The 14,032-nt window shown below is 38.4% G+C and overlaps 1 protein-coding gene across 4 annotated transcripts in view; it reads right to left on the reverse strand.

The window, feature by feature from the left end:
• SLIT3 (slit guidance ligand 3) overlaps nucleotides 1–14,032 on the reverse strand; it is a 528,889-nt gene that overhangs the window by 252,619 nt on the left and 262,238 nt on the right. For all 4 annotated transcript variants that reach the window (XM_054841901.1, XM_054841902.1, XM_054841900.1 and 1 more), the window contains one exon: nucleotides 3,996–4,067. In XM_054841901.1, coding sequence (XP_054697876.1) covers nucleotides 3,996–4,067 — 72 coding nt within the window. The remainder of the gene's footprint in view (nucleotides 1–3,995; nucleotides 4,068–14,032) is intronic.

Genomic DNA, 14,032 nt, shown 5'->3' on the forward strand with positions numbered 1-14,032 from the left:
TGCTCAACTCTTTTAGAACCACTGAGTAGCATTTATGCATTTATTCTACAATATGTTCAAAGTGTCAGTTGACACTAAATTCCCATGTAAGTTCAGTGTTGGTAATGGACATTATGTGTTCGTGAAACTTTCTAAAAGCTGTATAATTATGTCTATATTTTAATTAGAAATAGACTAACTTATTCTTTGTGCGCAGATACTTCAATTTTATACTCAAAAATCAGAAAACACTTCATATGAAAATAATTCACACAACAAAATTTCCCCCACTTGGGAGTTTTAAAGCCTCACCTTGCCAGCCTCTGCTTTGGCTTTGTCTTGTGCAAAAACATTGGCATCCCTGACATTTAAAAGCTCTTCTTTAGCACAGCCCTTATGCAAGCCCATTTTCCTGGGCTCACTGCTCTGCTAAGAGAATGAGAACAGATAGAATGCTTTTGCCATTTAAAAAGAAAGGCATGGTGAAAAATATCCTGAAGCACTGCTTTCTATAACACTTTTTTTTTCTTTCCTATCATCTTAACATGTGTTTTTTTAAAGGACCAAAATCGTATTGGTACCAAGCCAGTTCTGCAGTCCTGGTGCTAGACGGACATCACCAAAGACTCTCATCACTTTGCACATGAAGCAGCACTTCTCTTAAATTCAGGAAATTTTTTTTTTTTTTTTACACCAGTACGCTCCAACCGGACACAGCCTGCCACTCTCTGTTGCTTACTGCTATGGCCATGCTGACACAGGGTACTTCTCACAGGGTTTCCAAATGGCACCCACTGTAATTTATATTAAGCCCTGAGGCTGCGTACTTCAGAGCTTGTATCCAAAAGGAATTCGTGCCCTGGCTTCCTGTATTGCATCAGCTTCTCTGCATTTTTTCCTGAGGGAAGCTTTCCAAGCTGCTGTTAAAGACAACATTCATCTGGAGACTTTCATGTGGTCTAGCACTTGCTGTGTCCCTATTATAATATCTACAAAGTTATTATTTTTGCCACCACATTTAGACACTTTATGTAGAAACGGGAAGAATTTGATGCCATGTTAAATGTCAAGCCATGAAAACAGAGACAATTCCATGCCAGCCTTTCCCTATATGAATTTTAAAGATAAATTGGAAAGGCTTGGGGAGTGTGAGAGAATATGTAGCTCTATTTCTTATGTCTAAAAGTCTCCAACATCCCTCAAAACATGCTTTATAAGATGGAAGAACTCTGAGATAGTACAATAAATCCACAAAGCGATACCCATAGAAATGGCCAACCCTGCTGCTATCATGTTAGCGCATATGTGTCAGAGAGTCACCAGGCGATTCACAGGGCAGGTGTTCGAACAGCTGAATGGCACTGAAAGGCAAAGACTCATTCTCCTCCTCCAGGTGCTTGAACACTCGCGCTCATTGGCATGGTCATTTCTGTGACTCAGAAGGGAGCAATTTGGCTGCCAAATCTAGACTAAGAATGGGAATTGGCATGTTTAAGCTTACTTCTTAAAGCTTTAAGAGCTTTAAATATTAACTTGGTTCAACTTGCATCACACCCTTACAGTTATTGCTGCAGAAATTTTAACGCGTTTCCAGCTGCAAGTTGGCTCAACATTTTGTCAAATTTTTCTCAGCAATTCATAGACCACTAGTCTGCATCTGGAAGCAACAGCCATCTGATCTAATGAACCACCCTGGATACACAATTCATCCATTTCTTACCAAGAAAAAATGGCTACAGATCTGACTGAAAAGTCTTCTTCTGCTATTTATCTAAACATTCAGTACTTGTGGCTCACATCAGCAATTCTATTAATTGGACTACTACGCTTTGTACTCCTGCTGAGTCGGAGGTTGGACTAGATGACCTCCAGAGGTCACTTCCAACCACAATTATTTTATGATTCTGTGATAACTTCAGTATTCCTGAAAGACAGAAGCAGTGGCTACAGGGAAGCATTTCTGATACTGTGTCTTTTAATAGATACTGCCTAACTTGACAGTCATGATTTTTTGTTAAAGCTTTACATCCCAACATTTAGAGTCCAACTCCAGTCATCCATCCCTTGATATCAGCTCCTGTAAAGGTGAGACCCTGGTTCCTCTTCTGCACTGAGACTGGGTGCATAAATCAAAGAACACCTGTGATTTTTCTGACAGCTTGCCAGAGATGAAATCAACTCTGAATGCAAACTTGGCTATTTTAAATGAAGTTAGACAACTAACAGTGAATTATAGCTGGGAAAGTTAGATTTGTCTGAAACAGAACACCATCTATTGTTCCTCCAGATTACACAAAGTAAGTAAAGTTGATGCTAACATAACAAAAAAGCCACACTTCTGTTTAAAATGCGCAAACTTCTTCCCACTATAAACTGTATTCTGCAATATTTTCCTGTATCTTAAAAAGTAGACCTGCTCACCTCTGATGCTCCTCCACCGAAGAGGAACATTAGAGTACAGGCTTAGACAAGTTTAACTGGCTCCTCAACACATGTTTTCTCAGGCTGACATTCAGGTAAAAAAGCCTTCATACATGAAAAGCTAAAGTCACTGTTGAATATACACGAAGTAAGTAACAAACCATTGAAGAAACAGAAGCTTAGCATGCTGAGACCCTGCAGAAACAGCTGTAAATGTTATAGGACGTGTAAAAGTCTTCACGTTCTGTCTGTCCCAAAGTCTCCAAAGGAACCTTGCACATTGCTCAGAGAGAGCAGGGGGCATCTCACAGTTCCTGTGCCTGTGTGTTCCACTTTGGGGGAAGTCCTGCTTTGGTCTTTTGCAGTACTGTCTCCCTTGCACGAACCCCAGTGATGTGATACTCCTTGCAACACAGCTTCACCAGAGAGAGTACATGATCTGGGCTTTGCCCTGGGATGCAGATGCGGCCATGCTCTGAGTCATGTGGACTGCCCTTAACAGTTTCCATGCTGCCTATGGAAAAAAATTTAGTCTGGAAGCTAAAGAGGTTGATCATTGGGGCAAGAAATGGAAACAGAGCACAGGTATATTGCAAGACTGTTCACAGAAAAATGCTTCTTTTTAGATCTCCTTCAGCTGATTCTTCTATGAAATAAACCAAAAAATCCACACTATTTATGTTATGCGTACAATATTTAACACAGTGGGGTATCAGATTTCAGCTCCTGGTGTGGTAACACAGTGGTAATTCTAATGGCTCAGAAACAGTTCCGGGGGTGGCTGCAAGTTTTCTCAGGACATCTGACTCTCTGCCAACTTGCTGGCTGCTATTTCCTTTTTCAATTCACCTTGTCTTGACTCTAATGATGCCAATGGTGTGTTAGTGTGTGGGTGCGCATAAAAAATACATTTCTGGTACGGAACATGTAAGCAGCCTCTAGCAGCTCTGGAAATATAGAGCTGAAAATCTTTTTTTCCACATATTTCAGACTGTATGTTATATAAAGTGGCTAGGACAGACTAACTTCATTAGCACAAACAGCAAAACCTGCTTTTCTCTCCTTAATGGCTGTTAAAAACTGTTGTAAATGTCAATACAGACTGTCAGAGCATGCATAGTTGATTTCCCACATTATCTTTTCATTTTCTGATATTTGTGCTCAACTACTGTGCCTGGGTGACACATTTTGCCACAGTTACTTCCCACCAAAGTGGTGGGACAGAAAATTTCATCTAAGGGAACTATTTCAATGTCAACCCCAAACTCTACCAGCTCTTTTCTTATGAATATCTTGCTTTAAGGCTTGGACCGTGATTTCACTGGATTTTGCAGGACAATACTGCCGGGAAGGGTAAAGCCTTTAATTATACTTTTTTTCTTTGCTCAAAACTTCCCCAGGTGTGTCGCACAGTGTACACGCGGACCAAAGTAGCACTGAGGTCCTTGACAATAACGTGCTGCACACAGCAGGGTCCACAGCTCCCTTCTGTGTTGCACAGAGCTAACCACACGGTACTCAAACAAATCCTAACAGCCAGATATAACCTAGGGAGAATGTTTTTCACCACAAATATTAATGAAGTCGTCACTTACAAGTTCTTCACATCAATGATTCCTCGAAAGGCCTTTCTAGGGATTCCTTTTATCTGGTTTTCACTCAGGTCTCTGAATAAGGGAAGAGAAAAAAATACATTGTGTTAACAAAGAGAACACATTTCTCAAATCTACATGAGATAACGGCACATAAACATGCTTGCAAAAGTAGATGTTTCTAGATTTGTTATACCACACGATGTTTTCAATTTTCTTTATCTCCTCTAGAGGTCTGTGGCATAAGTTGAAAAACCCAACAGAATTCGTGATACAAATGAGAGACCATCCAGGAAACATCACTCAAATGTGGTCATGATGCTGGCACAATGACATGACTTGCTGTCAGAGTACCTGCAGCCAAAGCTGACGCCTTGAAATTGCAACTCTGTAGTGTAAATGTAATTTTCTCACCATGCTCCTGCTTGTTTACCAACTGCAAAAATACTTGGCTACCCCTGCTCAGATGACAGCCCCTTATTTGAAATCAATATTCAGGAAAAACATGACAATCACTCTTTTACTAGTTTTGTAAATTTACATTGAAAAGATCTTGATCCACTGCATAAAAAACCCACTGCATTGCGTATCAATGGGAACAACAGAATTCTTAACCTTGTTTAAAAAAAACAAACCAAAAAATACAACAGCAGTTCAAAATGTCTTTCTAGTACTTAAAACATTACAAAAAGTTTCTATTTAAATCATTACATCTGCATTGCAAGTACAGGTAGAGCAAGAAGCACTGCAGGTTATGGTTTTCTGTTACAAAACCTGCATTCAGTTGCTTTTTCCTTTGATGCACTATAAGTATTTCCACTGGAATTTCCAAGTTCACAACCCCTTACCAGCACCAACGGAGGCAGGAAGGAGGGCATCAGGAATGGGAGGGAAACGGACACAAAATCAGAAAGCTGGGATGTTTTCAGGCTAAGGAAAAGCAGCACCGACAATGATTTCTTAACTGGTGCCCTGACAGCATGGAAAAGGAGGAGCAATTTCACTCTGGTTCAGGGTACAAAGTTGGGGGAAGAGAGAAGTGTAGGAAGATGAAAAGAAGGCAAAAGAGTGGGAAAGAAAAATGGAAGAAATAAGCAAACGGAGGAAATGGAAGGCACAGGGATAGTTGGAGAAAAGGACAAAGAAAGGTGGTATCACGGTGCAGGATATTACGCAGTGCATCATTTGGTGTGACTGTTCCTGTGCTACACAAGCCCAAGACTTTCTCCCATTTTCAGAAAGAAACTCTGACTTTCTAATGATTATTAAGATGGAATGGCAGTCATCCGTACTCACCACCAGATACTCTTTGCTGTAAGTACATTTTGTGTTGCAGCAAGCCTCCTTTCTAGTCTCCACCAAATTGGCTTTATCAAATGAGAGGCCAGAAATCAGAGCCTGTCACAAAAGCCCACAGTGACACTGTGGGTCAAGACCTGTTACGCAGGGCTTTCTTCTGCTTTCCATCAGGCAGATAGAAAAAAAAGGGGACTATGTCCTTGCCATGAGACTAATTCAATTTATACCAGTCATGCAGTCTACATCAAATTCTCAAAGTAGCCACAATTGTCCATTCAGACTATCACAAACAAAAATGTGCTGCTGGATACAAGTCTCTTTTTCAAGCCAGATTAAAATTCTTTGTGACCTTCACAATTTGTTTAACACTGATCCACACTCTGACCCTTCCTTCACCTCCCCTTTTTTTTGCCAGCAACAAAATATTAGTTCTTTAAAGACAGACCTTCAACCCAGACAAATGATCAGGCAACCCGAACGGAGAAGAGTCACAAGTAAAGTGTATTTCAGACCTGCAAGAAGGAAGTCTTAGGCTAAAGACTGATTTCATGGCAGGGAGTCACTTTGGTGTGACAGCAAGGCACAGCAGAGCTACAGACAATGGTGAAAGTGTGACAAAATGGCTTAGGAAGACAAAAATTAGTCAGGTCTGAAAGCAAGAGACACACAAAGTAGAACAAAAAGCACATGAAAAAGTAGAATTGTGTGATCAAATAAAACCATACTAAACCCACCAATACCTCAAGCTGCATTTGCCTGGTGTTGTATTGTGCATTATTTCAAATCAGGTTTGAAAATAAATTAGGTTTTCAAGTATTTTTTCTAATATTATTGTGGTCTAAAAGGGCTAATTTATATTTTTGCTTTCTGCTTTGTCTTTATGCTCAGCTCTCACTTGCAGTCAGGCAAAACCAGGGGACTGTAGGAAATTCATCCATTTTCTATGACAATCTTCTTGCAAATTGTATTAATTTTATTTTCCATTTAGGCACTCTCCTCTAGCTAACAATACTGCCTCTCTAAACCTCCAGGATCGTGGACTGATTTAATAAATATCTGTAGCGGTCCGAAGAACTGACAGCCTGCATGGCATTAGTGACGCAGCATGGAAGAATATTCACAACCACGTGCTTCATTTTCCGTAACTGCCTTCTCCCAATTACAATTCTCCCTTTTTGGAGACTGTTAGGAATAGTTTTCGTCTCTGCTTCCAAACACCGTGCCAAACTTTTGTTAAGCATCTTTCATAAGCAAGCAAACACCAATCTGGCTCAGCCCGTGCTCTCCACAAAATTTGCTCTATGGGAGCAGAACGCTGTTAACAAGCAACTTGTCTACGTAGTTTATCTTGAAGTTTTGGCTTTTCATTCCCTACTTCTCATAACAGACATAATGGGAAGCTCTTACTGACAGTATGTAAAATAACTATTAGTTATTAATAGTAACTGCATAAAATCAGATAAACCAATGTGAGGCCAAATCAAAACAAAGCCCTAAAAAACCAGACAGGAAAAACAGAATTGTGGTATTCAAGCAAAAAGAAACAATGTATCTGATGAAATATAAATTCTGATTACTAATACATTTCCTATTTCTAAGACAGAGGTTTCGAGTCATCTATTTCTGTAATGGAAGACAAGTCCAATGCCTGGGTGCATGATGGATCCTAAGGAGGAAATCTGAAAAATTCCAGCTTTAGAGAAACATAGACTTCCAAAAATCCTCACCCTAACAATGTTAGAGAGCTGACCAAAAGTTCTTGACCTAAGGACAAACTAAAATGTGCTAAGTCATCAGCAGCACCCTCCTTCATAAAGGTTCCTCTGTACAGAAAGCAGCAAGTCCAACAACAACAGAAATGTGTTCATTTGCATCCTGATAAAACAGGCATGTTGAACTAAAGGGATGTTTTTGGATTAAAGTATTCTTCCCGTTATTTTGATAAATACAGGCAAGTTCCATTCCAGTTCCACCTGCCACACAGCTTTCAAGCAGTGTGAATGGCACAGAGATTCTGCCACCAGGCACTGCCTACATAAAGTGCAGTCTCCTTTCGGAAGTGCCCCCTTGCCTCCTTCATAGCGGGGTCCCAGCTGACAGAAACACTCTTGAAAAGGCCTCAGCAGCAGATCACAGAGGAACCAACTAGGTGAAAAGCACAGCAGGCGACGATACTGGATACGTTCAACCAACAGCTTCCACAGCCAGCAGCGTGCGGTGAACGTCCCTAAGGAAACAGCAGTCTTGTTTCAGAGATGGACAAACAGAGCCACAGAGATATTAAAGACCTCTGACTTCAAGTTTGCACAGCTCAGAGACACAGGAGCTAACAAAATCCAGCAGCTGTGGCTCACGTGCCCTCACAGCACAGCAGACCACACGTTAGTCTAACCCAGACTCAAACAAGAGTTGGCACAAGTCAATAGATTTTTTTAGGTTTTATTTTAAGTTAACTAAAATGCTTTGGACACAGATTAACTCCCTCTGCAAGTACAATGTTGTTTTCCTGATCTTCAAATGTGTATTGCAAGAGCCTCACTGATAAAAGGATTGGAAAGGGGAAAAAAAACCCCAAACAACCCAAAACTGCCCATGTTTCTAAGTGCGTCTCCAGTCTTCACTATAATGCTGGTTTTAGCTTCCTGCTTTAATGCTGGTTACTGCATCCTAAGTGAAATTTCAACTATCTAACATAGCAATAAAATACATTAAGACTCTTTTTTTTTTTTTTTTTTTTAAATTTGCCAGTGAGGGAACATAATTAGTTAATTGGAACACAGGCCGTATTAACATTCATAAAATAAGAGTCTTCACTTGAACTTCAGTTCTAAAACATTAAAATAGCTACTTTAATACAACTTGCAAATTACAGTGGTAGTGAAAAGAAGATGCATTATATGAAAATAAAAAAATCAAACCTGATAGCATTATGCTTAGGTTGTCTCCCTTTTCAAAACAAAATAAAAAACTCTGAAAAAATACCTTTGTGTATTTACCAGTTCTATACAGATTCTAAAATTTAAAAAGACTATTTCTAAACAAAGAACTGCCTGAAAAGCAGCTTGATTAAGAAGTATTGAACACTACTCTTTTTTAATTTCTCCTGCTCAAATGGGCTAAAAGACAGACCACCATTCGGTGTTATCCAATAAAGAACTAGACTTGCCTTTAATGTCTGAAAAGTTTAATGCAAAGACTTAAAGAACTAGTCATCAAGAGCAAATGCTTCACAGGCAAACATGTATCTTTCCCAGTATGTTATTGTATGTTGATTCCATAATAAAACTCAGAGAGTTAACCGTTACCACATGGAACCAATGTTCAGCTAAAATGAAGGAATAAATCGAGAATAACTAACCTGATTCCTTCAGTTACCTTCTAGCTTATCCACAACTCCATTGCTTCTTGCAACAGGAGAGAAGAGCTCACAAACAACTCTTAGGTTAGCTGATACCAAACCGTAAAACGAACACTGATTGATTCAACTGTGTGTGGCTTGAAAGTGCAAAATAACCAATTGTTTCCCATCATCTCTTCCTGACACAATAATATTAGAAAGTTGATGTTGTTTAGTTTTATTCTGCAAAGCAAACAGCAGAAAGGTATGAATGCTGATTTTCAGAAAGAGTGTCAACTGCCACCAATGCTAGGAAATAAGTACTTTAACCACTAGCTTCACTCCAGGTGTAGCATGTGCACCTGAGAAAAATGAGAATTGGTTATCTATGATGGTAGCTTGTTTACATTCTTTTACCAAATCAGATTTCTGCATTAAAAACATTTCAGTCTTATCCATTTACCCAAATAAAGCCCCTACCCCAAAACAACACGTTGTTGAGGTTTTGTGCACTATGGAAGTTTAGTGACTATTCTTCAACCCAACATTTCTTTACAACCAGACTACACCCAGACTGAACTACTCTTCAAAAGTCACATACGTAACACAACCTGGTCACTGCAATTTGTGTCATTAGAATTAGTTTTAACTTGTACAATACGTTACACACAAACTCTATCCTACAATGTTTTACTGAATTAAATAACACAATTAAGGAGTTAAAGAGTAGCAGATGGGGGGAAATTAGAGAGTATAATCCAAAGAGAATAGGTATCTCTAAATAACACGTAATAAAAGATAAGCAAGTCAGTGAAGTGGGGAATGACACAAGTCAGCTTTATCATAGAGCAAGAGCTGGAGGGAAGATAACGTCTACAGACAGTGAAGGGAGAGGGCAAAGGGAGCAATGCTTACTAAGGGAAGGGTTTGCAAGACAACATAGGGTAATGTGTAAAGAGATAGAAAGACAAAGGGAAAAAAAGAAGTTTACTCAATTATAACTGTAAAAATCCCAGTTCAGAACATTAATATTCACAGTGTCTTTTTATTTTAACTAAAAGCTTGACGATCCCAAGGAAGCTTTGGTATCTACCAGAGTTTCTATTAGAATCCACAACGTTTTGCAATGCCTCAAACCCTGCTTAACCTCAAGTATGGCATAACCAGGCTCATAAAACCATCAGCAGCTTGGCTGCAGCACAGATTCCCTTCTAATTGCAACAATTTCTTCTTACCCATCAATACAATGTCCCTTCAAAGAAGTAAGCAATATTACAGTTTATCTGGTCACATCGACTTACGCAGCTCCAGCCACTCCTCAGGAAGCAGGGCAGAAGGATGCAGATCTGTCTCCTTTGCAGTAAGCATGCACTTGCCAAGGCTGCTGTGCCTTAAAAGTGTGTTAAGAAGCGTGAGCCAAGAGAGCCATCACCATGTTTGAGGTATGCAAGAGAGGGATCTGAATTACTTGCATGGTAAATGTGTCTGGAGTTGTAAGAGCCAGTATGCACAAGCTCAAGGATGCAGACATTGAAATCAGATAAAAAAAGACTCTATAAATATATTAAACCACTTTTTAAAAAATGTTTTTGTATCACATTAAGCTGACCTTTCCTTTACAGCAAAGAACAAAAGAATTTTTCCTGCTTTTCCAAAATTGTGTGGCAGTTTTTTAATGGTTAAAATCAATATTTAACATTTTTAACAGCTAAATAGTATTCTTTTCTAGGAGCTATTGTCCTAGTATTTCCCAAACAGTTCAATATTAGAGGTTTTCCTGTTCTATAGATGGATTAACAAATAATTGAGTTAGCTGTTGAGGACAATTCGGTAACTTTAAGCCTTGTAAATATGCAAGATAAATGCAAGATATTTATAATCTTCCAGGTGGGAAAAGCATTGAGCAAATCAGCTCACTACAATAGTAATAAGAACAAGCTGTGGCAAGTCTGACACTCACATCAGCACCTCTATACCCAGGAGGGGCCTTACGCACTCAGTGAAGCCATGGCTTCTCCCTTCCTGTATGTTCAGCATAAAAGACGGTACTGACCATAAAGTAGCAGTTATACCTCTCTGTCTAAAAGTAAAAATGGATAAGTCTTGCTGCTGATGGGCTACAAGGCAAGAGCTTAAGAACAATAGTATTGTATGGCATTTATTCTGTAGAAACTTGGCATCACTGCTGATTTTCTAAAAGGAAAAAATTTCTTCCTACTACTAATGCAATAAAAGTATAGATGTTGACAGCATCTGAGTTCTGCAAAACAAAAGCAGGTCCTATGGAAGTTTTGTACCCTGGACAATGCAAGGTGATTGTGTTTTTGCTAAATATAATACAGCTGGCTCTCAATTCATGCTCTGGGAAGTCACTGAGAAACTCTTTCTAGTTTTGTTTTGTTTGTTTTAAGGAAGGGAATTTAGCTCAAAAATTCCAATTAAAGCAGTCCTCTCTGCTTTCACACAGTCATGCACTACGGCACAAGTACTACTGCTACGCTTCCAGAAGATAAACACCATGATTTCTTTGTTGATCTGGTTCTGCTGTGAGGTGATAGATGCTAACTCTATACTTCTATTCTTCAACATTCACTCAAAGCTTCACGTAGCCTAATTAACCAAAGTCACATACACAAACTCTCCTTGTGAAGAACAAGACAGTGAACAGAGGTCAAGCTTAAAGACTGGGGAAGGGTGTTCAGTAAGCAATCAAAGAGGAAAAAGATCTCAGCAGTAGATAATTATTTTAGCATCACCTTCTGCCTTCTCCAAAGCCAAATTAAAAATCATCTGTTAATAAAGACCCTTCAAGAGATCCAACCTGCATGGACTTTGACAGATTCATGACTTCTGTCCTGACACAAGTAGAGGGATCCCTCAGTAAATGGCGAAGTCTTTCTAAATGCTTAAAAGAACAGAGGATGCACATTTGTGCAAGCTTCATAAGAGTTTTTTAAAATTTCTTAGTCACTTCAAATGAAAACCAAAAAATCCCTCTCTGTTTCACTAAATTAAACACAGTGCTACAACATTTGGCTGTCAATGCAACCAAGACAAAACCAGAACAAAATTTCATCTACCAGAATATCTCTTACAAGATTAGTAAATATTTTTATATTATTTTAAATGAACTGTAAAAATAATCTATGTGTCAATGCCCAATTAAATGCAACATTTGTCTTTATGACTTTTACAATTCTCCCTCTCTCCTCCTGCCATTTCCAAAATGCTGAGCAAATACTGATCAGACAGCATTTAGGAGACTTTTATTTTAAAACCACCCATCTTGAGATAGATCAGAGTTTTCATTTTAGAAAGCAGCATCTGTTTTGTCTTTTGGAACATACGCACAAAAATTAAATTTTACCTCAATGTCTTTATACTCAAGTTTGGATACGTCCAGGAGCAGGAATTGGAAAGTGACAGTGGACTCAGAGGAAACACTTGAAGAGAAGCACCCCTCCGGAAATACGATAAAGCTTCTCACTAATAAATGACAATAAGGCTTCTTTATTGGTTGTATTTAATGTATTTCTTCAGTGCTTTACAAAATGGAATCCACGTAATTAATTCTTCCTTTTTATAGAGGGGAAAATGATACACAATTAGAGGCAGTATGACTAGAGCAAGGTACTCTAACGGGGTGTGGGAAGAGACAAAAAAGACCCCTTGAAAGTCATATACATTAGGTACACCGTTTTATGAAATTTATATACTAAGTTTTACGGCATGTGGTGAGATGCACATGCTATTTCTCTGCTGGCGCGCCAAATTCTGACAATGTATTTAAGAGAGATTCATTTTGATAGAAAAATCTCTTTGACTGTGGAATAGAACTACTATGCATTTGCATCTGAATCCCTGACAAAACAAAGTAATCCCAATGTGATGTTGTTCCTATGCAATACCAAATTCTACCAATGCATTTCTATTACACTGTTCTCTGACCAAGTGAGATTACAACACAGAGACACTAAAATGATTTCGTAGGAGCAACATACACCTCAAAGAGGTAGGAGAGAAGCACTGACATCAGTGGAAAGAAATTAATCTTCCAGTGATTTTCCATTTTTGTAAATATTTGCCTGCTGCTAAACCAATGTGAATTCAAAAAGCTCTCACTGCTTATTAATGTTGATACTTTCTAAAGTGGAAATTCAGCTATATGGAAGGTCTTTAATTTTAAGCTACTAAAAAAAACCCCCACCACAATGTTTTTTATACTGTTGGCCTGTTTGTTTTATAATTTTGTCTGTTGAGCTGTACTGGAAAAAAATCCGATGCATTTTCAAATTCTAAAAATCAGTAGGCAATATTACCCTCCTCTGACCTCCACAGACCAAAAATGAACCCCTGTTTAAGCCCTGCCTGATCAATTAGCAAAAAGATATTTGCAGTTTATTGGTTATGTTTTTTTTTAAATATGGCGAGTTTTAATTTTAAGAGATAAATATGTGAAATCATAAATTCTGTAACATGAGCTACTAACCTGCACTGCCACTGCCTAACTGATCAACATCTGGACGAAGACTCATTCATTCTGGTTCACTTAACCATCACAAAGTAGAATGAAAATGTTGGTCATAATAGTATTTAATTCAGGCTGTGATCCTGTACTTTAGGTATGAAAATAGACTCTTTTTGTAGGAGTAAGTAGCAATTGCATGTGTAAAGTTCTAGGCTTTATTTTTTACGAACTTCTCCTGAAAGAGGCCAATTATTTAATTTGTTTGCATGATCACCGTAGGCATTTCTGTGGCTATATAAAAGTAATAAAAACTAAACAGAATCCATGGATAGTAAAAACAACTACAGTGACATCCCATTTATTCTAGTGAAGTAGAAATGAATTGCAAATTATTTGAATGCACTGCAGTGAGAAAAACAACATTCTGGTTATAGCTAAGCCCTGGTTATCTACAGGCTACTACTCTGTGGTAAAAAGTGTACCAGTGTAAGAGAGGCACACTGTTGCTTTAGCTGTCATAGAAGTTTTGCAAATAAATTATAATATTGGACCATTATAATATAATAGATATTATAATATCTATTGCAGTGATACTCAGCATTCTGTACTCCATTAACAGGTACTGAAGACAAAGGACGAAAGAGTTTTATGCATCTTGTCCCTTTTTTCTTTCATAACATTTCAGCTTCTATTTTTCTTCCACAACTTCACCTTTATATATCTTTCCTGCTATGAATCGTTTAGTCCCTGAAAGCCTCTGTGAAATGCTGCACATATAAGAAGATACAGTTCAGGCTCGTTTGTAGCCTTAACTCATTTTTCTATGTGGATATGACATCTAGATTTATTAAACCAAGATGTAATATCACAAAGTGGTTAATTCTATTGGGAATATTCATGCAAGATGTAACTGTTTAATACTAGTTTCTCCTTTTT

The sequence above is a fragment of the Grus americana genome, chromosome 14, assembly GCF_028858705.1.
Source record: "Grus americana isolate bGruAme1 chromosome 14, bGruAme1.mat, whole genome shotgun sequence".
NCBI lineage: Eukaryota > Metazoa > Chordata > Aves > Gruiformes > Gruidae > Grus > Grus americana.